This window comes from Hyperolius riggenbachi, chromosome 6 (genome assembly GCF_040937935.1).
Source record: "Hyperolius riggenbachi isolate aHypRig1 chromosome 6, aHypRig1.pri, whole genome shotgun sequence".
NCBI classification, from domain to species: domain Eukaryota; kingdom Metazoa; phylum Chordata; class Amphibia; order Anura; family Hyperoliidae; genus Hyperolius; species Hyperolius riggenbachi.
In genome coordinates, this window is record NC_090651.1 from 92,835,065 (window position 1) to 92,861,337 (window position 26,273).

Below are 26,273 nucleotides of genomic sequence, written 5' to 3' on the forward strand. Positions count from 1 at the left end.
AATAAGGGGGCATTCTGCCTATTTATGTGAAATGCTGTCTATTTATGTGCCTCATGACTGCTGAATTTGTCTTGTTGGGGGCCTAATGATTGAATTTTTACTTGTTGGGGGCCTCATGATTTGTTGGGAGCCTCAAGATTGCTGAATTTGTCTTGTTGTGGGCCTCATGATTTGTTGGGGGCCTCATGATTGCTGAATTTGTCTTGTTGGGGGTCTCACGAATGCTGAATTTGTCTTGTTGGGGGCCTCATGATTGCTGAATTTGTCTTGTTGGGGGCTTCATGATTGCTGAATTTGTCTTGTTGGGGGCCTCATGATTGCTGAATTTGTCTTGTTGGGGGCCTCATGGTTTGTTGGGGGCCTCATGATTGCTAACTGCGAGACTATGGGAAAATCTGAATCATTACCATATGAGACAATAGCATTAAACCTACTTTTTTAGCTTTTTTAAACAGAAAATAAAACTGGGAGGTTCTAAAAAAATGATGGAGCACTTCCTCCTTCCGGCTTGAAGGAGGAAGTGCTCGATATCGAGGCTTGCAACGCGTCCATTCAGACACTTGCACCTCGTTGAAACGCTGGGTGGAGATCGGCGTTCTGGGTAATTAACCCCGCCGCATCTAGCCGCTCAGCTGTGGCAATTAGAGCTAACTTGAATCACGAGTATCCACCGTGGTTATTCGTGATTAATTTATGGACAGCAAGCCTCCAACTAGCTCTGCCAACATGTAATGGCTACACACATTTCTCAGTTTGTGGGGGGGGGGGGGGCCCGGACTGATGATTTGTGAGGGGCCCCAAAATTTCTGATGGCGGCCCTGCTTGCACTCTCTTGCAGGTAGGCACTTATCTGTTTTTAAGTAGCGCTGTTCATTTCCTTGCCATGTACATGGGAATATACTGGCACTGCATCAGGATTAGGCTTTGTCTGACTGGTTTTACATAGAGCTTACTGGCAGCGATTACTCCTCTATATGAGGAGAAAACGCACCCCACTACATGGCAATATACTGTATCAACCAAATGTTGGCTTTAGTTTAACGCAACCCTGATGGGTGTGTGAATCGGAAGGGGGTGGTGGGGATGAGAAGCCTCTGGAGAATCTAGAGACTTCCAATATCCTTCTCCAGCCCATTGATCCAGCACTGGGTCCCTCTAAACATATTTGACCCAGAGAGTCAAATATGCTTCATCTGTTCTGGAGCGAGGGTGGACAAGCACATCCACACTGATGTGAGAGTACGGTCCGCACATGCCCAGTAGAATGAAGGAAAAAAGCTTTGCACAATCAGCTTTGCTCTACTGGCCACTTGTGGACCGCACTAGTACACCAGAGCAGATGAGCTAGAGGGTGAACAGGGTCTCTTCATTGGACTATCCAGAGGCTTCCCACTAGTGCGGTAAGCATCAACGTTTTCTTTTTGTTATGTTTTTTTCTTTATTTTTTTGCTTCAGGATTGATTTAAAGGGAACCACAGAGGATGAACTATACATACCTGGGGCTTCCTCCAGCCCCATACGCCTGGATCGCTCCCACGCCGCCGTCCTCCGCTGCCTGGATCCGCCGCCACCGGGTCCCGTCATTGCCACGAGTCGGCCGGCGGACGCGGCCAATTCTCCGCATCACAGGGTGCTCTCTCCATACAGATACGCATGTGGCTGCCTACTGCGCAGCCGCATGCGTGCATGTATGGAGGGAGCGCCTGTGATGTGGACAATTGGCCGCGTCCACCGGAAGTGCCGGGCCCGGTACCGGCGGTTCCAGGAAGCGGAGGACGGTGGCGTGGGAGCGATTCAGGCTTATGGGGCTGGAAGAAGCCCCAGGTATGTATAAAATCTTTGCCTTTTTTCACCCCTCGTTCCTCTCTGGTTCCCTTTAAGTTAAGCATACACTATTAGTAAACTAGACTAAAGCGGGATTATTAGCCACAAAATCAAATTCCACCAACTGCACTGTGTATGTTATGCTGCCAGGAATCTCACCCTGCATTGCAAGCATTCCAATCTATTCAAAAATGTTTGTGTAGTAATAAATCTTATCTCAGTCAGCCAGGCTCTATTCTCGTACCATTGCGGAGGAGAAAGCTTGTCATCTCCCCTCCCACATTCCTGCTCCTCCCTGATTGGTTGAGACCAGTTCAGTGTGACAGGCTGAGGCTGAAACCTGATGCTGTGCTCGCACGTGTTCAGAAAGCAAGCCAGAGCTGACACTGCAGATTGCAGGAGAAAAGAGAAAAAAGTAAGGGAGGAAATGACATCAGGATTTGGCTTCAGTCAGAGGGAATAAAAATGGAAACTGCCAGGAAAACTATTCTCTTCATTTACTATATAATCACTGAAATCAAAACGTGGTCAGTGCAATACATGTGTTATGTAAGTAGATCAAGTATTTATCTACTTATATATGTGTTTGATTTTTACATGGCATAGTATGGCTGATCCTGCTGCTTTAAGCCTGGTACACTTTTTCAATGATGATTGGCCAATCACTGATCAATTTTACCACCTCCATGTAGTATGAGGGTTTATCTGCTCATAGTATTCAATATCTGTTGACCCTTCATACTACATGGAGGTGGCAACCTTGGCCAGAGATTGACCAATTAAAATTGAAGGTGTGTACCAGGCTTTAACCCTCATCTACACGAGGCGATGTGACTTATCAATCGAGCTGCCAATGCGGCTCGATTGATAAGATCCGAGAGGTCGGATTTCGCCACCGCCAATTCCCTGCTCGTTCCCCACGAGGGGGCAATGGCAGGGAATCGAGCGGAAGATAAACGGGGACGAGCGGGGGATCAAATCCGACGCGGCGGGTACGCGCGGGGATGCGGAAGAGGCGATCCGGCGGCTCGATTAGCCTCATGTAGACGAGGCTTTAGATTATCTTCCCTGCAAGTGTTCTCTGATTGTATCTTTGACTCTACGGAGGCTAATTTCCCTTTTTGATAAATATTGTTTTTAATTATGAATCTATTTTGTCATTACAGATACAGCCGGGATTATATAGTGGAAGGGGAACCCTACGCTGGCTATGATCGGCATAATGCAGAGGTTGCTGCTTTTCACCTGGATAGGTGTGTTCCCTGGGTTCAGAACCTTATGTGATTTGTGATTTGCTAAGGTTTTTTAAGGTTCGATAACAGTCGAAGAACCTATTTTTTTCCTGCAAAGTAGTACAGAATGTATCATAATTAGTCAGCTGCACATATAGGCAGTGGAATTTACTTTGCAATAAATCCAGGCTTTCTTTAATTTATTGCCATTAGTTCCCCCTGCAGAATCATATGTGTAATCACAGTCTCGTGTATGATACAGTATTATTAACCACTTCTTGCTCTACACCAGCCTTTCTCAACCTTTGTACCCTGGAGGAACCCTGCAAATACTTTTGGGATCTCAAGGAGCTCCTGGCATGGTCTTTAAAAGCTGATGTGGCTGTTTATGCCACTACTCCCATTACAGTGCCCTTTATTACAAATTCGAATGCTTTTTATTAATGTGCTCATTATTATTCTGACCCCCAATGTAGTGCTTCTTTTTACAGTACCCACTATTATAGTGTGTTCTCTATCCTACTTCCCCCAACCCCCACGATGGGGAAAAATGTCAAGGAACATCTGCAGAGTACTCAGGGAACCCAGGTTGAGAAAGCCTGCAGTAGACTGATGGTGAGGTTTGCAAACTATGGCCGCCTAATAACGCACACATTTCAAAAAGTCTATACCATGTTTGCGGGATCTCCTAGGCCAGGGGTAGGGAACCTTGGCTCTCCATCTGCTAAAGAACTACAAGTTCCACAATGCATTGCAGGAGTCTGTCAGCCACATTTATTATAAAGGCAAATGCATGCTGGGATTTATAGTTTTATCACAGTTGAAGAGCCAAGGTTCCCTACCGCTGTCCTAGACTCTGTGTCTCTCTAAATTTATTGGAAGTGCTCTACTGTTTTTGTCTTTCAGGATTCTCGGCTTCAGACGAGCTCCTCTAGTGGTCGGAAGATATGTAAATCTTATCACAGAAATTAAACCAGTAGCCACTGAGCAGTTGTTGAGCACTTTTCTAAAGCAGGGTGAGTACAGATATTAAAGCAAGATAAACAGTAGTCAGTGGCGTAGCTAAGGAGCTATAGGCCCCGATGCAAGTTTTAGATGGGGGGGCCCCCAAGCACTCTATACATAACAATTGATACGGTGCACCAAAATTAGCCAATGGCAACTACAGTGTCTGAGGAGCAAGAAGGTGATGGGGAACAGTTTGTTAAAGAAAACCTGTACTGAAAAAAGTACCCCTGGGGGATACTCGCCTCAGTAGGGGGAAGCCTCTGGACCCTATCGAGGCTTCCCCCAACCTCCTCGCTGCAGCTCCGAAACGCACAGGCGACAAATCCAACAGCCTGTGCAATATTAACCTTTTCGGGCTCCAGCGGGGGCGCTTTTGCAGCTCTTCTGACGGAAATAGGCGAAAATAGCCGATCTCCGCCGGGTCCACTTTACTGCGCAGGCACAGGAGACTTGCGCCTGCGCAGTAGAGCAGCCCGACGGAAATCGGCTATTTTCTCCTATCTACGTGGGAAGAGCGGATACTGCGCCTGTGCTGGAGCCAAAAAATAAATATTTACATCGCCGCCGCTCCGGGAGGATTTTCGCCGCCACTGTTGGACCGAGGAGGACGGGGGAGGCATCAATAGGATCCGGAGGCTTCCCCCATCTGAGGTGAGTACCCCCCAAGGGAGTTTTTTCATTACAGATTTTCTTTAATGATTACTAATATTCAAAGTATCTATAGAAGTGATTATTCTGAGCAGAGGACCAATAGAGAGCTAATACTGCAGTTGAGGGAGGGCCCTTAGGGGCCCCTCTGGCCCAAGGGCCCTGATGCGGTCGCAACCTCTGCAACCCCTATTGCTGCGCCCCTGACAATATTCATGTCTGGTATGGAAAGGAATACTTGTCAGTTATATAATGCATTACTTAGTGATCTGTTCATGCTGTCTTGAGACCTTTTTAAGTCAGATATTCAGATCAGGTAAATTTCTGCTATTTTGCTCTCTATACACTTGTTGGATTTAAGAACTCATTGAACTACTCCAACCAAGTGGAAAGTCCTGGGTTCAGAAACCATGTGAACGTCACCAATTAACAAGCTTCATGACTTGTGGAAAGAGTGAAGCTCTATAAAAAGATGAACGGGAACGTTCTATGGTGCGTTAACGTTTATTGCATCTGTTTAAAAAGAGGACAGGGAGGGCAGACATCTGTACACACAATAGATTCTTTGCCCAAACTGCCCCAGCCTGCTGCATTGGGCAAGGATAGTCTAGCTTGTGTGTGACTTTAGACTTTTTATACTCTTTGACCAAATTGTGAGCACATGTGGCTGACACTGCTAAAGGCAGTAATTACCACAACAGCCAGTAACTTTCATCAGCTTGTATCAAATGCAGTGCATTGTCAGGTCACTATTTAGCTACAGCCTCAAGCAAATTGATGCAAAAAATGTTCACCTTGGTTTTATATGTGGAGGCTCACACACCCACATAGTTTTCCCTTCCTACCAGCAGAGAGGTGTTTTAGTTTGCTGATTGTGACATGTTTCCTTCGCAAGAGTTGTAATATTGTCTCTCTGCAGCTAATAGCACACACAGGAAAAGGGCAGTAGCTGCTTAAAGAACAAGCGACACCCATGCTAACCTAGAAATAAAAAAAACACATAAGTAGATAAATACTAGTTCTACTTACATAACAGATGTATTGCACTGTACACATTACGATTACTGTGAATTTTATAAAGGAAAAGCAGAGAATCCTATTCTAGACCGTTTACATCTTGGTTACCTTTGAATGACATAATTTCCTCCCTCACTTTTTTTTCTCCTCTTGCTAATTGTGTATTCGTTACCTGCCCTCCTCCCAGAGTCTTTAGACACTCCCACTGAGGTCTATACCAGGAAGTGCACTATCTTATGTGATTAGGAGGAGGGGAAAATAAAGGAAAAAGGAGGAATATATTATAGATAAAATACCCCCCCAGCGTGCAACTGGTTTGCCCACCGATAGCAATTAAAGGGCCAGTGCTCCTAGGGTATGTGATAACTCCAAACCATAACAGAAAAAGTTTTGAAAATGTTGAATGCAGGATTGGCATCGTTATCACTTAATACACTCAGACTAGTTGCTGTTGAAATTTGATTTTTATGGTGGCAATCCCGCTTTAAAATGTTTGAGTGCCACCTAAATGCTGAATTAGTTTACATTCACCAGAAGCTCAGATTTGACCTGTTTGTTCATTTCTAACAGGGAACAACACTTGCTTTTATGGAAAATGTTACTACTGCCGTGAGACAGAGCCTGCCTGTGCAGACAAGGAAGTGATGGAGGGCTCTGTTACACTCTGGCTCCCTGATGTGTGGCCCCTTCAGAAGCACAGGCACCCTTGGGGCAGAACCTATCGGGAGGGCAAGCTGGCAAGGTACACCTTCAGAAGAAATTAGACTAATTTGTACTGGAAGTATGTTCCATTTCTGATGTACTCATTCTTTCTAGGTGGGAGTATGATGAAAGTTATTGTGATGCAGTTAAGAAGACTCCTCCTTATGATGCTGGTCCCCGGCTTCTAGATATCATTGATACAGCCATCTTTGATTACCTGATTGGCAATGCCGATCGTCACCACTACGAGAGCTTTCAGGATGATGAGGGAGCTAGCATGCTTATATTACTAGACAATGCAAAGAGGTGAGTGTACCTGTCAGACCTACAGAAAGTGAACATGGTACATCCTCCTATATTGTATAACTAGTATCCTTGTGTTTGCTTCATAAACTCCGTCAGGACTCTCACAGCTTCATATCTGTATTATTCCCAGAGAAATGGTGACCATGTAGCTTAGATATAAACTGTTTCCCATCGCTTTTGTGCATTTTTTTATGTATTTCACTTGCAGTATGCATTATCAACAGGTGGCTAAATTACAATAAAAAATAAACACATTCACTTATAGTTTTCAGTGAAGTGCGGTCCGGTGTTAGTCGTGGAGCAAAAATGCAGACATCAAACCAACAAACATTGATTCTGGTGATACCTTTAATGACTAACTGTAAACGGTTTATTGCAAGCTTTAGAAACGTTAAGTTTCTTCAGGCATTATACAGAACCGTATAATAACACAATTTTCAATGTTATTGTACGGTTCTGATACAGTTCTGTATAATGCCTGAAGAAACTTAACATTCGAAAGCTTGGAATATACTATGTACAGTTAGTCATTTAAGGTATCACTGGAATCAACGCTTGTTGGTTTAATGCCTGCATTATAGTTTTGAATAAGACTAGTGGTCGAGTAGATATTGGTTTTATCAGTTAATTATGCGATAGCCCACAAAGCCATCAGATTTGGCCCTCCAGTGATTTCCACACTTTGCATTATGTTTGACCTACTCTAGACCACCAGGGAAGCTATATTGGAGGTGAATGCGTAGATCACTAGGGAAGTCATGGGGGACGGAGGGGGACAACACTAAACACCAGGGAACTGTATAAGGGAGCGAGGTAGCCACTAGACATTGTGGTTGGCCCGCAACTTGGTGTCGGTGATTAATTTTGGCACACTTTGTATTTGAGTTTGACACCCCTGTTCTACAACATCCAGTACCTAAACAGCTTTGCATAGCAACACAAGAGCTTAGTATTTTCACCTCAAACAATTACAAATACATTTAATTATGTACAGTTTTCGTGCTAGAAAAGCTCCTAACAGTGCTGTTCTGTGATCTGGGGGGCATGATTTTGACCTCTAGTAACATCAATGTAAAAAATCATCCCTGCAAGGGCAATAAAGAATATGGTAACAAGTATTTTTTTATTTTTATTTATTGTATGTCATATCAAACTGTATTGCGATGTGATGATATTGTCTGTTGCAAAGGAGCGCAACAGAATCAGTGTGAAAGGACCCTGAGAGAAATAGGGAGCCGAACATTTAATTTCTATTAGGCTGCATTCACACTGTGCCTGTTGCATAACCCACACATAATACATAACATGAGACATAACAAAATAGATATTTTCCACAGTAACCACTTCTTTTATATTTAAACAGAAATATCCCCCACTCAATAATTATGCAGCAGGATTATGGTGGGATTAAATTGTGAGCTCCTCTGAGGACAATCAGTGACATGACTTTTGCAAACTGCTGCAGAAAATGCCACTGGACTCACCGTCCAGGTCCAGCGCTTCCATAGGAGCACGCTGGGCAATTGCTGAGGGCTCCTGAGGTGGACGCTGGGCAATTGCTGAGGGCTCCTGAGGTGGCTGACAGGCCCCACAGGTCTCCCCTAAGTGAATAGTGGATCCCCCCAGCACCTGCAGCGCAGCCACGGTGGAGTGGACTCTCCTGTCCTGCCGGTGCACACCCTCCTTCCCTGTGTCCTGTTGTCTCATGGGTGGCTCTTCTCCATGACTGGGCAGCTGAGAGGAGGTGCCTGCAAGGATGAACACGGAAGGACAGAGACTGAAAGTGGGAGCGCGCCTGGACAGAGGAGAGTTTGATCTACTGCGACTACTCTGCGGGTGCCCAGGGGGAAGCGCTATTCACTGGGTTGTGGCCCCATCAGCCAGTGCTGGGGAACAACCTAAAGCCCCATCTACACGATACGATTCTTTGTGCAATTCGATTACGATTCTATTTACGATCCGATTTAAATCTGACATGTCCGATCAGGATTCGATTCAATTTAATTTACCATTGTTTTGCAAATCGAATTGAATCGAATCCCGATCGGACATGCCGGATTTAATCGAATCATAAATAGAATCGTAATCGAATCGCACAAAGAATCGTATCGTGTAGATGGGGCTTAAAGCCAATGGTTACCAATCTAAAAATAAAAAAGTCAGATACTCACCTAAGGGGAGGGAAGGCTCAGTCCTAATGAGCCTTCCCTCTCCTCTCCCGGTGCCCTCGGTGCTGCGCTGGCTCCCCCGTTCGCGTCCACCACCGCAGGGACTTCGGAGGTCTTCGGTAGCACTCGGGCTTCCGAAGACTGGCCGCACCATACTACATACGCGTGAGTGCGTCATAGAGGGCGCACGCGCATGCGTAGCATGGAGCGGCCCGTCTTCGGGAGCCCGAGTGCTCCCGAAGGGTTCCGAAAGCTCCCTACGGCATGCGGAAGTGGCAGTATTTGACCGAACTGGTCGAATACCGATACGGGGGATCCTGCGCAGGACCGGGCACCGGGAGAGGAGAGGGAAGGCTCATTAGGACCGAGCCTTCCCTCTCCTTAGGTGAGTATCTGACTTTTTTATTTTTAAATTGGTAAACATTCACTTTAATACTATCTGGCACCCCCTCCTGCAGATGTCCATGGTTGCAGTGGAATCCATCAGAATAGTGCAAGGCATACTGCGTTGTATTGGACAATGGCCTCAATTCACTAAGATAATTCTGGAGATAATAAGGCAAGAGATAACTTGCCACCACACAGTGAGAGAGTTATTTTATCTCTCCATTCCTTAAATTACCTCATCTGTAGTTAAGTTGCCTCCTGTGTAGTAATTAACAGCCTGTCTTTAACTTTAGAATTCTGGAGTTATTTTAAGGATTGAAGAGTTAACTTTAGGTTTGCCTGGGGTAAAATGTTTCCTGAATACTACGGCCTCAATTCACTAAGATGATGCTGGAGATAAGGCAAGCGATAACTTGCCACCACCCAGTGAGAGAGTTATCTTATCTCTTCATTACTCAAATTACCTCCTCTGTAGTTAATTATCTCCTCTGTAGTAATTTTCACACGCAGTTAACAGCCTGTCTTTAACTCTGGAGTTATTTTAAGGATTGAAGAGTTAGACAGAAGAGTTAACTTTCGGTTTGCCTGAGGTAAAATGTTTCCTGAATACTACATGCCTTATCACCATGGTGATCACTCTAGAAACGTTATTAAAGACAGGAGATAAGCTTAGTGAATTGAGGCCTACATGCCTTATCACCATGGTGATAACTCTAGAGATGTTATTAGACAGGAGATAAGCTTAGTGAGGCCATTGTGCACATTTTAGTTGTGGTAGGCATACTCTCTATTTACTTTATGCTTGACGGTATGCATCTCGTCGCGCACGTACCTCACAGTGCAGCTTTTCCCATTCATTGTGTTGAGATCCAGTTTTTACAGCATATGCAAAGCCCTAGTGTGAAGCTAGCCTTAGGTGAGAGCTGCAAATGCTTTCTGCCCATGAGAAACAGTTTTGTAAAAGTTCAGGGTTTTGGCTGATCACTGCTCTCCAGGTACCTCCAAGCTTAGTAGTAACAATTATTGCAGAGGTACTGTATATTGCAGCCTGTGTAAGTTTTGGTGCTTTGTTTTCATTTACAAATGTTTTCCGTAGCTGCACTTAGATTGTGTATGGGACACAGTTTGGGCTATCATTTGATTTTGTGTATTATTAGTATTCTGCCATTTTAAATAGGTTTTTTAATCTTTGCAGTCACTATTTTAAGAAATCAAAGTATGTGTGACATCAATAATATAGAAATCAAAAACTGGTTTCGCTAATTAGGACTCCTTGATGGTGGTTTTGATGAATTAAAGATTCTATTAGCGATACTTTATATTAATGCCTATATTTTAATTAAACATGCTTGTCTGAACGCTAGAGCATCATGGGAATATAGCTGTGAGATTCTTTAGATCTGATGTTGTCTTGAGATTTAATGTCCCATGTGTCTGCCTACTGGGGAACTGACTGGTAGTTCTGGGAGTGTTCCTGCAGAGTGTTAGGAAATAAATGAACACAAATTTTAAAGTGAACCTGTCACAAGCAAGATTATTGTGATGAAGTGCCTGTTGACAAATGTTATCAAAGAAACAGACCAGTGAAACCAGCAATATCTGCACCTTAAGCACTTTCGCCCATGCTACAGTATAATCACGTTCTCTCTGCCACCAGTTGTAGCACAAGGATGTGATTGTTAGTTTGCAGAATCTTATGAGCACAGCCTGCATGCTAGCACACACCTGTGCTCATCGCCAGGGGCAAGCAGTGGGGTACTAACCAGGGCGTATTATTACCCTGGTGTCCAATAAACAAGAGGTCGGCATTCATACAAACAAGGGGAATGCATTAAAAGGGAAGGGATGACCACTAGACTAGCACGTATTGCCACTAGACTACCCCCAAATAATATAATCAGGAGGGGGACCACTAGACCCCAAGGAAAGCTATAAATAACATAACGGGGGGGGGGGGGGGGGTGGAGAGAACCCTTCAATCACCCTTCAATCGCCGCCCTTCAATCGCCGCCCTTCAATCACCCTTCAATCACCCTTAAATGATCACCAGGGCAGGACAAAGAGGGGGATATTACTATGGAAATACGGTTTTGCCACCTCCTATAACCCCTCACACCTTTAAAATTCTACCCCTGCATAATAAAGCAATTATAAAAAGATCCCTTATATCAGAGCTCCCCAACCCTGTCCTCAATGCCCACCAACAGTACATGTTTTGCAGAAAACCACAAACAATCACAATTAGTGTCTCAGCACAGCTGATTAACTACCTCTGTGGATATATACAAAACATGCAGTGTTGGTGGGCCTTGAGGACAGAGTTCAGGAACACTGCCTTATATTATTGATACTCTTTGAATGCATGAAAATAAAACCTGGACAGAGGCAGGTTCTACGTATGCTGAGAACTATGCATACTCCTGTTTTATCATCATGCCATGTGTCAGTTCAGATTCTCTTTTTAACCACTTATGGTTTATGGACATGAGGCTTACGTCCTGCACTAGTTGCTGTTTCCACACAATTGTGCGCACACATTACACAAAACATTCAAAAGTTTAAACTTTTTTTGTTGTTGTTTTTTTGTTTATTAAAGTGACCGTGCCACATTGAAAAATGTTTTTCTCTGTATTGAAGTTTTAACCCCTACCAAGCCAATTAACCCCTTGTCACCTATACTTGGCCTTAACCTCCCTGGTGTTCAGTCTCTGCTGGATGTCTGTGCAAAAAGTGATCCAATAAATTTAAAAATTGCTCTCCAAAATCGCAGATCATTTATACTTCCAAGCCGACTCGAGTATAAGACCCTCCCCCCATGCCTCCCCATGTTTGTAATGCAGAGGGCGCATTGGAAGCATGCCTCCCCATGTGTGTAATGCAGAGGGCACATTGGAAGCATGCCTTCCCATGTGTGTAATGCAGAGGGTGCATTGGAAGCATGCCTCCCCATGTGTGTAATGCAGAGGGCGCATTGGAAGCATGCCTCCCCATGTGTGTAATGCAGAGGGCGCATTGGAAGCATGCCTCCCCATGTGTGTAATGCAGAGGGCACATTGGAAGCATGCCTCCCCATGTGTGTAATGCAGAGGGTGCATTGGAAGCATGCCTCCCCATGTGTGTAATGCAGAGGGCGCATTGGAAGCATGCCTCCCCATGTGTGTAATGCAGAGGGCGCATTGGAAGCATGCCTCCCCATGTGTGTAATGCAGAGGGTGCATTGGAAGCATGCCTCCCCATGTGTGTAATGCAGAGGGTGCATTGGAAGCATGCCTCCCCATGTGTGTAATGCAGAGGGCGCATTAGAAGCATGCCTCCCCATGTGTGTAATGCAGAGGGCACATTGGAAGCATGCCTCCCCATGTGTGTAATGCAGAGGGCGCATTGGAAGCATGCCTCCCCATGTGTGTAATGCAGAGGGCACATTGGAAGCATGCCTCCCCATGTGTGTAATGCAGAGGGTGCATTGGAAGCATGCCTCCCCATGTGTGTAATGCAGAGGGCACATTGGAAGCATGCCTCCCCATGTGTGTAATGCAGAGGGCGCATTGGAAGCATGCCTCCCCATGTGTGTAATGCAGAGGGCGCATTGGAAGCATGCCTCCCCATGTGTGTAATGCAGAGGGCGCATTGGAAGCATGCCTCCCCATGTGTGTAATGCAGAGGGCACATTGGAAGCATGCCTCCCCATGTGTGTAATGCAGAGGGTGCATTGGAAGCATGCCTCCCCATGTGTGTAATGCAGAGGGCGCATTGGAAGCATGCCTCCCCATGTGTGTAATGCAGAGGGCGCATTGGAAGCATGCCTCCCCATGTGTGTAATGCAGAGGGCGCATTGGAAGCTAAGCTTCAGCTTCTAATCAGGGAAGTTTCCAGGCTAAATTGCTCCCAGGGCAAGGGTGTAAAAATTACAGGTTCAGCTATTGCTGCTTAGCCCTACCCTGTTGATTACCCAAGCACTCCTGTTAATTCCCTCACTGGCGTTCAATTTCTCCAGGATTTCTGTGCAAAAAGTGATAAAATTTCATTTTTATAACTTTTTTTTTTCCTGTAACTTGCCAAAATGTGTCAAGCAAGGATCTAGTAGACAGTGCAGGAGAATATTGATGTTTATGCACGTTTATACTGTTCACAGCATGTTTTGTATGGACGGATAATCTGTCAATACCGCTAGGGAGGATAATGTCATGGTTAGCTTCATTGATTAATAGAAAGGCACTTTCTTCTTATTATTAAGCTATCTATGAAAATGATCAGCAAGGGGTTTCATCCACACTACAGTTGTATTAATACAGTAACGTGTGCAGTTTTAAAGGTCATCGGCTGCTTCAGAGCTAAGTCCAGGAGGCAAGTCCTTAAGGAGACTTTTATATAGAAGTGAGACGAAGGTTATCCTAGGTTCATGTAGGAATGATCATAAATACTTCCGTGTGCACATTGCACAATCTTTGATAAGTAACAATTGTCTGTATAAAAGGACAGTAAAGATCATTTTATAATTGTGGTGGCTGAGTTGTTGCTAGCTATGCCCTTGTTTTCTGTCCATTGTAAGAATACCATGTAAACTGTTTTTCACAAATGTGCATGATTTCTTTTGTCTTGCAGTTTTGGAAACCCATCTACGGATGAACGCAGCATCCTCGCCCCTCTGTACCAATGCTGCATGTAAGATTGTTTCCTTTTTCACCTTCTGTTATCTTTCATTCTCTTAATCACCAGTAATTCCTACAGTACGGGTGCTCGCATGCATACATGTAAAATGGGCGGTGGCCAAATTTCGGTGCAGGGGGAAGCTTAAAGTTTGTTCTCCCGTGTGCCTGCTGAAAGTCCGGGGTAGCTATTCCCCTTCTGGGCTGTCACAACGCTATGGGCTGTCGGACTACCGCCGCTCCCCTGGAGCGTCTGATCGACCGAAATTTACTGTCTGGACGAATCATAATTTTGATAAATCTTTGCCTCAAATTGATTAAAATTATGATTGATGTGGCTAGTTGCGTCACAGATAACTGGCTGATTGATAACGGTGATCAAATCTGGCAGTAAAAACCGATGCCTGTATGGACAGCTATACTCCCTCTTTGCATCACACCACACCTATGCAATATAAGATTATACACTGCACTTGATTGGTTGGTTGGGGTTTGATGATCGGCTAAGCTTTAGTCAAGGGGTGTTTATGCAGCTTTACACACAATATTGATTGTACTGATACATAACCCCAGGTCTAACTACACTATGCAGCTGTTTATTGTGAGATTTTAACTCTAATCTATCCCTACTGTATATTTTATATCCCTACTGTTGATTATATAGGTGTTCCTTTAGCCGCTAAAGGAACACCTATATAATCAACAGTAGGGATATAAAATATACAGTAGGGATAGATTAGAGTTAAAATCTCACAATAAACAGCTGCATAGTGTAGTTAGACCTGGGGTTATGTATCAGTACAATCAATATTGTGTGTAAAGCTGCATAAACACCCCTTGACTTATGTCGCTCGTTGGGGAGCAGGGCCCAATCCCCTTGGAGGACATCACTGGCCTATACAGTCGCAGGTCAGCTTTGTAACGGACGATACATTCAGCATCCATGTGGGGGGATCAGAGAGGACGCCAGAGCGGCGCATGCGTTATGGCGGGGTAGCGGCACAGACAGTGCTATCGCCTATCGTGGGGCTAAGTTGTTCCGCTGTATTGCTCATGGGTTGGTGGCCACTGTACACATGATGCCTCGGCAACCTTTAGTCAGGCGTGTATATGGGCCTTACGGCATGATCATGGCACACACATACAGCCAGCCAAGTCTAGTTGTGATCTCCATATTTAATCTGTCACTCACTATCTACATAGCTGAGATGTCAAGCTCTGTCACATGGAACTCATTTTAGGCGCAAGCTGTAAGTATTTAAATTGGGTGATATAAAAATTATTTAACAGTCAGATATTATTGATTTATAAAGCGCCGTGGCACTGTATAAAGTAAGAAACGAACATGGGGGTACATAATACAGACAATAGTATATACAAGATACATAATTAGTGACAAAATACAAAGATGATACAGAATACAGAATTGGTAAGGACAGTGATAAAAGTAACACGATAAATAAAATGTATAATAATTTTCAAGACACAAAAGGGGAGAGAGCCCTGCCCTTGCGAGCTTACAATCTAAAGGGGATTATGAGATTTTTTTTTAGTTGATTTTTTTTTTTTTTATCAAAACCCTTCCACTACTATTATAAGTCTTTCCTCTTGTTACAGTATCCGCGTCTCTACCTGGAATCGGCTTTCTCACCTGAAGCACGGTACCCTTCGCTCCACAATACTTTCTGCTACCAGTCATGACCCCCTTTCCCCTGTCCTGGCTGATACTCACTTGGAGGCGCTGGAACGACGCCTGCAGGGAATCCTATCAACCGTCCAGCAGTGTTTAGACCAGTTTGGTTCAGACGTGGTGATGGTGGAGGACCGAATGACTTTGTCTCACGTCTAATAGAAGACTTGTCCTTTTGAAAACTAGGTTCTTCACGAGAACATCTACTGGATGTGAATCTTTTAATAAATATGTCAGAGCACAGCACTCCCCCCACAGACTGCAGCCCATCACGGTGGAGGGATATCGGGCCAGGGGGTGGAAACGGACACTCCAGGACACCTTATAGCCTGCATAATGTGGGCATTACAGAACTAAGATTTTTATTGAACTCAAGGGACATCACAGACATGTGATGCTCAGGACATATTGACTGTTGGCAGAAAAAGAAAATGGCAAGTTCTGTCTTGATGTCATAATTTATTCTCTTGCTGTTTTTTATTTTTAAATTTTTCGCAAAGGTTATATACCTTCAGGCCTTGAGGGTGTTGGTTTACAGCTGTACAGTTTTAACTGTGGCCACATGGTGGCGCTGCCGTATTTCACAAGAGCCATAGGGCACAAAGCGTTCAGCGTTTACTACTGCAGCTCTGTCCAGATCAGAAAGAAGCTAATTTATCAACTTGTCCCGAAAATGCGGTATTAAGACACATGGTAGCTCTGATGCTGTCAGCCATTGTAGGGCAGCTTCAGAAATCCCTATAAGAGCAATCTGGAGATTAATATTCTGAATTCTACTAAATATTCTGAGACTTTGTCAGTATAAAAATCTCTTTAATTTTTCTTCCTCCTTTTTGTAGTGGTAAGAGTCGCCCAAAACGTATATTTCTTCTATTGCTGAACGCCAGTAGGTGGAATAGGCACCAAGGTACCTAGAGCTTTTGCAGAATCCAATCCAGTGTTAAAAGATAATTGTACTTCTTGACCTGTGTGCTTGAAAGAAAATAACTATAATAGTCACCCCTGGATGGGCCCAGCAGTCAGTGTTCTCCATCAAGGAGAGGAAAAAAAAAAGTTAGGGCCTTTTTTCCACTGCACAGCTGAATCGCAAATCCCTAGTGATTTTTTAATCGCTAGGGTTGCTACTTTTATCATAGAAATCATGAGAAGTATTTTCCACTATAGTGATTCAATTTGCAAATCGCAATCGCTTTCTGGAGAGATTTTTAAGAGAGATAATGCAATGCAAATGAAAAATCGCAATCTCATAACAAAATTAATGAAAAATCGCTGGCGTCTGTGATTGCTGGTGGAAAAGGCCCCTTAGGCCGGATCCACACTATAAGCGCTTTATGATTGATTCGCGCTTGTTAAAAATTTCTCCCATTCACTTTCATTAAAATTGCGGTAAAAAGTGGAGACCTTTTTAAAAAGCACTAATCGATCACAAAGCACTCAGAGAAGCTCTTATAGTGTGGATCCGGCCTCAGTGTGGTGAGAATAGACAAACTGCTCTGGTAGATAGAGTAAGCATACGCCAGGCTTAAAGGGATACTGTAGGGGGGTCGGGGGGAAATCAGTTGAACTTACCCGGGGCTTCTAATGGTCCCCCGCAGACATCCTGTGTTGGCGCAGCCACTCACCGATGCTCCGGCCCCGCCTCCGGTTCACTTCTGGAATTTCAGACTTTAAAATCTGAAAACCACTGCGCCTGCGTTGCCGTGTCCTCGATCCCGCTGATGTCATCAAGAGCGCACAGCGCAGGCCCAGTATGGTCTGTGCCTGCGCAGTACACTCCTGGTGACATCAGCGGGAGTGAGGACATGGCAACGCATGCGCAGTGGTTTTCAGACTTTAAAGTCAGGAATTCCAGAAGTGAACTGGAGGCAGGGCCGGAGCATCGGTGAGTGGCTGCGCGGGCACAGGATGTCTGCGGGGGACCATTAGATGCCCCGGGTAAGTTCAACTCATTTTCCCCCGACCCCCTACAGTATCCCTTTAAGGCGGGATCCACACTATAAACACTTTTTTGAGTGCTTTGTGATTGCTGAGTGCTTTTTAATAATTTCTCCCATTCACTTTCATTAAAATTGTGGTAAAAATTGCCACAATTTTTCGCGATCGCGGCGACTTTTACCGTGATTTCAATGTAAGTGAACGGGAGAAATGTTTAAAAAGTGCTCAGAACGCGCTAATCAATCACAAAAAGCTCCGAAAAGCGCTTATAGTGTGGATTCGGCCTAAAGGTGCCCATTATAGGTCCAATTTCTCAAACGATCGACTGTCCTATCTAATTGTTGCGATCGATCGGAAACAATTGTTCAGGCCCACCAACAGAAGGGAAAATAAGTAGTCCAATGGTCATCGTCAATAGATCGTTCATTAGACTGTACCGTTAGTGGGCAACTTTACTCTTCTCTTTGCCTTTTGTTGGTTGGATAGTTAAAGTACACATGACCTGAGAGGGATATGGTGGCTGTCATATTTCCTTTTAAACAATGCCAATTGCCTGACTGTCCTGTTTATCTTTTTGGCTGCAGGAGTATCTAAATCACACACCTGAAAAAGCATGCAGCTTATCCAGTCAGACTTCAGTCAGAAATGCCTGATATGCATGCTTGTTCAGGGTCTATGGCTAATGGTATTAAGCTAGATACAGACACGTGATCAAAGTTGGGTGAGGCGGCCAATAACGACTTCCTCAGCCGATAATGATGTATGTAGCCCCCCCCCGACCGCTGCCGTGCAATCGATCCACCAGGCAGGTGTGTACACCTTTAGAGACAATGGCACAGGAGGACAGCCAGGCAATCTGCATTGCCTAAAAGGAGATAATGATGCCAGCCTCCATATCCCTCAGGTGTGCTTTAATTCTCCTCTTTCAGGACGGAGTATAGCAACTACTGGCCAACCAGGGAAATCGCCAGGATTGTTCAGGTAAGGCTGAGTGTGGCTTTCTTTTCCGCAGATACACTTGCCAGTTGTATTTATCTTTAAAGACTGTCCCACTGGCTGTGCCGTGACTCGCAGCTACTACAAAAGCAAGTATAGGAGCATGCCTTCTCCTGCTGTGCTCACTGTCATCAGCAGGAGAATGTTATCTTTATAATGGCCTTGGCAGGGGTGCAGAGCTGGATGCTCAGGGACAGAGGTCTTGCATAGTCCTGAGAGGTGCAAGATGCCAGTTTGCAATCCAACCTGCCAGTGTCCACCTGAAACTGAGATAGTTGAATGTGTCATTCTTTTAATAGTAGAACCGTCTTGAACTGCTGTAAAGTGCAGCAGTAACACTTTATTTATATCATTGTTGCAGCTAATGGCTAATCATGTAGCCATCCCTGTACATCAGTGGCAGTGTGCTGAATGTCAGTGGCAGTGGAACTGCGTTTCCTACAGAAGTGCTTGCCACACAGATCTCTCTTGCTTGTGATGGCTACTTTTCTTAAGACACGGGTACATGTTATTAAATGTAACCTGTCTCTTATACACAAAAGGAATGGCCTAGGGGCCATCAGTTTATTAGGAATCTCTCTGGGTTATGCCAAAAAAATGGTAATAACATTCCTGGTTCCTAGTAAACTGTGAAAAGTATAAATTCATCAGCCAATATGGCTGCTTTACTCATTTATTTGCAATGATTGTGCTATAAACCGACTCCTAGGCACTGGTATGACTCTGAATGGCCCCAATAAGGAAGTATTGTCTACCTGATGCTGCTGCTTACCTTCTGTATTCATTCACTGCGTTGCTTTGAGAGATGGCTAAAGCTACGTACACACTTTATTGCCCTCTGAAAATTTCAGAATGGTCACCCAAAGTGATCATAAATTATTTTAACAGCAGATGCTGCTTGGCCTTCTGCCAAGATGTATGTTCTGTTCTTTGGAGGCGGCAGGATGTACAAAGGTAACCTGCTGCGGAAACATCAAATGCCCTCAGCATGCCTAAGGGCAATTCAGATCCCTGTAAAGGTGGCCATACATGGTACAATTTTTCAATTAGATAATTTAGTTTGATTATTCTGTTAGATCGAATATAAAGATTTTTCCAGCATGTCCGATCATTTTTCCCGAAAAAACGGGATAATCGTTCGAATTTCTTGATCGGAAAAAAAAATATTTTCAACTTTCATTCAATTCGATCATTTAGATCGAATAAACGGGAAAATCGAACGTTTTTATTGTACCGTGTATGGCCACCATAAGAAATAGCAGGAGATAGCTGAAAACATTTTCAGACAAAACTGGCAGAACGATCATTTGTGACCAGCAAAGTCTAAGTTGTTGCTCAATTCATTAGTGTTAATGGATACTTTTTAAAACATGAAAGGAATGCCTGTTAAAAAAGAAACACAAGCCTGTGTTATGTGATGGTCATCAGTAAGAGTAGGAACAAGCACGCTGAAGTTCAGGCTGTGAAATGGCCTCTAATTGCCTTAATCAGACCTGTAATGCACAGAGCTTTGGAAGGAGTGCAATTAAAGAGTACTTCTAGTACTGTAGTCCTGTCATGTAAGGCTCTGTCTTAGGGCTGGTTCACACTTAGGTAGATTCTGCTGTGTTTGCTGATTGCGGGGGGGGGGGGGGGGTTGTACAAGCCTTGGTGTTTTTTCCAAGAGTCTGATGAAGTTCCCCCACCTGCTTTGTTGTGGCTTGGCGGACGCTGCCGAGCTGGGAGCAGGCTATGCCAACGCGGGTGGGGGTGACCGCAGAGCTTTAGAAGACTGGACATGTCTTGCTGAGGAGGGGAGCATTGCGTCACCTGTCTACTGCATTACAGGCGAGCAGAAAAGTAATTAACCGTGCCCCCCCCAATCGTGAAGCAGTAGTAAAGAAGCCTTACATGAGAGGCAGAGGCCTAATCTTTTTATACTAGAAGCACTCTTTACCTAAACAGGCAATTTATTTTTCAGAAAGATAAAACTTCAGTTGGATATTCAGGTTATTGCAGATGCCTGCAGATGCCTAGTGTTACTGATTCTGTTTTTAAAGTAAAATATTTTGACTCACAGTAATTTAAAGAGTTTCTGAAATGACTAATAAAAAATTAAAGTGAATATAGCCCTACTAGAATGGTTCATGCTTGCACTCACAATGGGGTGTGTAGACTAGCCAACATTAAACCTATACAGTTTGATTGGAGTTACACCACAAACTACATAACATTCATTATGTATATGTGAGAACAGGCACCCTTCTACTTAGGCTCATATTAATTTGATTACATTAGTTGCCAGTCTAGCTACACTTTGCTTTAGGCTACTTACACACCAGGACATTGCGTTTAGGGGACGTTATAGGGCACATAACGTGCCACTAACGCAACGCCTGGTGGTGTTGGAGCAGGACGCTACCAAGAGCCGCGTTACAAGCAGCTCTTGGTGCGCCTGCTCTGTCGGAGGCGCTGCGGAGACCACGTGAGTGGAGCTCTCCGCATCACGTGATCCCGCCAGCCAATCAGCGGCCGCTCCAAAGAGTAAACACTGCAAGTGCAGTGAATATAAAGTAGCCATGTGCCTGGCTACGTAGCGGCCTCTCCCCGCCTCCTTTCCGCCCCTAAAATAAAAACACCCGTACTGAGCATGTGCAAACAGTCTAACGCGGCTTAGCCGCGTATAAAGTACTGCATGCAGTACGTTGTCTTGACGTGAAGCGTTAATGTGTAACGCAACGTGGGCACTGTTAACAGCCCATTGATTTTTCATTGCTGTGCGGTGGGGGTGCGTTACAGGCTCCTCTAACGTGCGCCTCTTAACTTCCCACTGTGAAAGCAGCCTTCGAGAAAAGCAGGACAAGTATCTGGCGGTGCTTTTGTGTGTGAGGTGACACATTTGCTGAAATGCTTGCTGTACCAGTATAAGGGCTGGTTCAGACGGACGTCTGCGTGGCGTCGCGTCTGGGGGCGTTGCGGCGGCTGCGCGGTCAGGCTTTCAGTAGCCTTCGGTCGCGTCGTGATGCGGTCGCGTTTTTTTCTTCCCCTAGGGGAACATCAGCCGTCGCGGTTGGCCGCTCCCTGGAAGCAACATGTCGCTTCCAGGGGCAGCCCGACCGCTCGCGAAAATCGGGACCCGAACAGCGTTTACCGCGACGTTCCGAACGCTTGCGATAAACGCTCCGCAAGCGTCCGTCTGAACCAGCCCTAAATCTGATTGGCCAGTATTTACACAACTGTGTGGCATGAGGGTCAATCTAACTGAATAGAATTTTGGATAGATTAAGGTAGGTTGTCACTCTGCAAAACTGTGGGTAACATTACAGCATATGTGGCCAGTATAATGCAATTCCTCTTAAGTTAGGAGAAGCAGGCACAGAGCAATATTCTTTCTCCAAGCTACACATATTTTGAGCTTGAACATTTTGTGTATACTTTTATGTACAAGTCTAGCACTGTAAATGATTATATTGATAGCCCTAATTTAAAGAGAACCTCTTTTTTTTGTTTGTTTTTAATTCCTGCCCGTTTAGCTGATAAAATGATCTGCAGATAATGTTTTAAATTGGAGTTATGTCTTATGGTGGAAAGCAGAAGAAAAATGAAAACAATCACTAAAAGTAGCCGTCTGTCCCGTTATTTGTCCACTGTGTTTGGCTGTATTGGGTGTCACACTGGATGATTGAGTCTTGTTCTTGTGAGGTAACATGTTTTTGTTTTATTGTATGTTGCTGTTTCGGTTTAGTGGGTTTTTTTTATTGAAAAACAGAAATGGGTCCATAACGGGGTATACAGAATTTTTAAGTACATAAACAAGAGCAAATTTCCACTTAATACACTTGAGGAGAATGATAGAATGGGGTTTTGGAGTGTCCCCTGTTGGTGCGATCAGGCAATCCTGCTCATATGCAGCTCTGTGGTCCCAGTGTACATGGCTAAAAACAGACAAAAAGAGCGCTCTGAGACTGGCAGAAAGTAGCAATCACACTGTCCTATCCAGAACAGGTCTCACCTGGATTGTGACAGCCACTACATATCAGGTGTCCTGGATAGGACAGCGTGATTGCTATTTTCTGCCAGTCTCAGAACGCTCTTTATGTTTGTTTTTTACACTTGAGGCGAATGACACTTGAGATGATAAAACAGTCCTTGGAGGCCCGTATAAACCTAGTTGCCTCTTTGGTGGCATGTGTACAAAAGCGTTTGAAACAGTAAACATAAAGACAACAAGCTTTTCAATTAACCAAAAGCTCCTGTGACTAACCAGTGACGTGGATAACTACCTAGGGGGGATTTAAGTCCTCAAGTACCTGGGTAAGTTACCCTCTGATTGTATGTGTTTTTTTTTTTTGTTTTGTTTTGTTTTTTCAAACTCCGCGTACAAATTAGTACTATACCCAACTAGGTTAGCTGCGCTTCACCGGAGCCCTCTTATGTTGGGTTAGTTTTGCATCATCGTTTGATAATTTTATGAATTCTTGATTACGAATATCTGTATATGTATGTATAATTAAAAAAGGAAATACAAACAAAAAAGCAAGAAAAAGACCAAAAACAAGTAAACGACAAAAAGCGACCTGGGGTCTAAATAGCCCCTGTCTCCGGGTTCATACTTCACATTTTAAATTTATGTACTCCAAGTTCCATTCAATCTCCTAAACATACACACTCACCTTTTCTTATTTACATCCATTCCCTTCCTCTCTATACATGTATGTTGTTTTTTTAAGGACAACTGAAGTGAGAAATATATGGAGGCTGCTAGATTTATTTCCTTTTATACAACACCAGTTGCCTGGCAGACCTGGTGGTCTATTAGGATGCAGTAGTGTCTGAATAATGCCAGAAACAAGCATGAAGCTAATCTTTCAGATCTGACAATAATGTCAGAAACACTTGATTTGCTGTATGCTTGTTCAGGGTTTATGGCTAAAAGTATTAGAGGTAGAGGAACAGCAGGATAGCCAGGCAACTGGTATCGCTTAAAGGGGCACTATAGAGGGTCGGTAGAAAATGAGTTGAAGTTATCCGGGGCTTCTAATGATCCCCCGCAGGCATCCGGTGCCCGCGCAGCCACTCCCCAATGCTCCAGCCCGCCTCCGGTTCACTTCTGGAATTTTAGACTTTAAAGTCTGAAAATCACTGCGCCTGCGTTGCCGTGTCCCCACTCCCGCTAATGGCACCAGAAGCGTACTGCGCAGGCCCAGTATGGTCTGTGCCTGCGCCGTGCGCTCCTGGTATCATCAGGAGAAGCGAGGACACGGCAACGCAGGCACAGTGGTTTTCAGACTTTAAAGTCTGAAATTCCAGAAGTGAACCGGAGGCGGGGCCGGAGCATGGGTGACTGGCTGCGCTGTCAGAGGATGCCTGCGGGGGACCATTAGAAGCCCTGGGTAACTTCAACTCATTTTCCCCCGCTCCCCCCCCCCCCCCCCCCTACAGTATTCATTTAAAAGTAAATAAATAAAGCAGTCTCCATATCACTCTTGCTTCAGTTGCCCTTTTTAAGTTCAATTTCCTCATCTAACAAGAGTTACAGATTGCCTAGCAAGCTCACGGTGAACCAGAAGTCATATGAGTGAAAGGGGGCTGAAATAGACCAAAAAGCCTCCTTACTAAAATGTTTGTAAAGCAGAAGTTTACCTTCTTAAAACAGCATTCAGTAACTTATAATAACAAAGTGAAGGCAGGATTTGAGAATTTGTTTTTCCCCATATTGTGCACATTGACACAATTCATGACCTATAACACTTGTGTATGAAACTGCAGCTCATCACTAACATCTTTCTACAAATATTTTAAATTCCATCTGATAGTAAAATAATACATAATTAACTTTCCTCAGTTCCATCTTGCATCCGCTGCGATCGCAATCGCTGATACTCACGTCCCCTGGTGCTGCCGCTGCTGACTCTTCTGTTTGATCCTTCCTAAAGCTCACAGTCCAGAGGATGGCAGGAGCATGGGGCTGTCCATTGGATTACGATAGACCAATTCTCCCTAGCAACAGGGAGCATTTTCATTAGTCCACCATGAACCAATGAGAATCCTTCCTGTTGCTGAGGATTCCCATTGGTCTTTTGCATCCTAGTGGGGATCCCCATGCCTGGGCACTGATCTGTTTCTGACGACAGTGCAGAGAAGTCGGCAGTAGCAGAATCAGGGACACATGAATATTTGTGTGACGGCGACGATCATGCTCCAAAAAAATTAGGCAAGTTTGCACTCTGCATTCAGTTTACCACAATACAGTAAACAGATCTAAGTGGAAGCGGATCCTATTTTTACCATTTGGATCTGCTTCCTGCACTGAGAAGAGCTTATAAATAATATGTACCTGATGATGGGTATATTTTTGCAGCAAGTGGGAATCGAGCCTACAAGACACATGAAAGCATGCCTGAGGCTTGCAGAAAGGCAGGTAAAGGAATGTGAGAAGACCAGTTTCTCTGGTCTGATAAACCTAATGCTGAACTGCTTGGTGCCATTCCAGTCATGCATCTGTGTCAGTTTTCATTTCTTATCATTTGTAAAAAAAAACAATTGCTAAACTCTTGTTTTTTACTTTGACATTTTAGGGTATTCAGCGTTGCATGATGAGAGAAAATAGTAATGAGATTAGTACGAGACAAGTATACTTGGGTAAAGGGTGTCCATTATTATTACTATTATTTTTGTAACTACCACGTACATAATTTGGTGCAGGTTCCTATTGTTCCCAGCAAATGTGAATCTAGAGGTTGCTGGGCTTTTTGGCAAATGAGTTGTTGACACACATTGCTTTTATTAACACTTGTGAGTTTAAAGGGAACCTGAGGTGAGAGATATATGGAGGCTGACATCTTTATTTTCCTTTATGCAACGCACATTGCTTGGTTATCCTGTTGATCCTCTAATACATTCAGCCATAGACCCTAAACAAGCAAGCAGACCAGATGTTTCTGACAAAATTAGCTGCTTGCTTGTTTCAGGTGAGTGATTCAGACTCTACTGACCAGAAAGATTAGCAGGACTGCCAGGCAACTGGTATTGTTTAAATGAAAAAAAAAATTGACAACCTCCATATCTCTCTCACTGCGAGTTCCTTTTAAGATAGTTACAGCCCTAAAACACTTTTAGCCCTAAGCTCAAAGTGTCTTTTGAGTAGTCTTATGTATACAAGCATTCTGGTTTTACCCTAAGCATCTTTATGGCATGAAGATTTGAGCAGAAGCTTGTCTTGATGCAAGCCTTCCCTCCTATCTGGTTGATCTTAAATAGGAACTTCAGCCTAAACAAACATACTGTCATTAAGTTACATTAGTTATGTTAATAAAAATAGGTAATATAGTCTCTTACCCATCCTGTTTTAAGAGAACAGGCAAAGGTTTGATTTCATGAGGGCAGCCATCTTTTTGGTTGAAAAGAGGTGACAGGGAGCATGAGACTCACTTCTAACTGTCCTGTGTGCTGATCATCCTTCCCAGGTGCTAGGCAACGAGAATAACAACATGGGAAATCCCATCATGCTTTGCACAGCATCAGAGGAAAAATGCCCGGGCAGTTTTCTTTGATGGGGCGGAGCTTAGCCTTTGTGCAGCTAAAAATAAGGCTTATGTAAGAAAACAAAGTTCTTATGCTGTGAAACTGTTAAAGAAACATCAAGCCTTTTCAGTGCTGCTGAGTAGATTTTTAGTCTGGAGGTTCACTTTAAGGATTTTGTGGAAAATCAGAATTGAACAAAGCAATGTTATTG

General features: G+C 44.1%; 1 protein-coding gene across 1 annotated transcript in view; it reads left to right on the plus strand.

The window, feature by feature from the left end:
• Window positions 1-16,449, plus strand: part of FAM20B (FAM20B glycosaminoglycan xylosylkinase) — a 38,962-nt gene extending 22,513 nt beyond the window's left edge. The window contains exons 3-8 of the mRNA XM_068242556.1: window positions 2,991-3,077; window positions 3,963-4,072; window positions 6,300-6,471; window positions 6,546-6,737; window positions 13,895-13,954; window positions 15,556-16,449. Of these exons, the coding sequence (XP_068098657.1) occupies window positions 2,991-3,077; window positions 3,963-4,072; window positions 6,300-6,471; window positions 6,546-6,737; window positions 13,895-13,954; window positions 15,556-15,787 (853 nt within the window). The 3' untranslated portion in view covers window positions 15,788-16,449. The remainder of the gene's footprint in view (window positions 1-2,990; window positions 3,078-3,962; window positions 4,073-6,299; window positions 6,472-6,545; window positions 6,738-13,894; window positions 13,955-15,555) is intronic.
• Window positions 16,450-26,273: the final 9,824 nt, after the last annotated feature.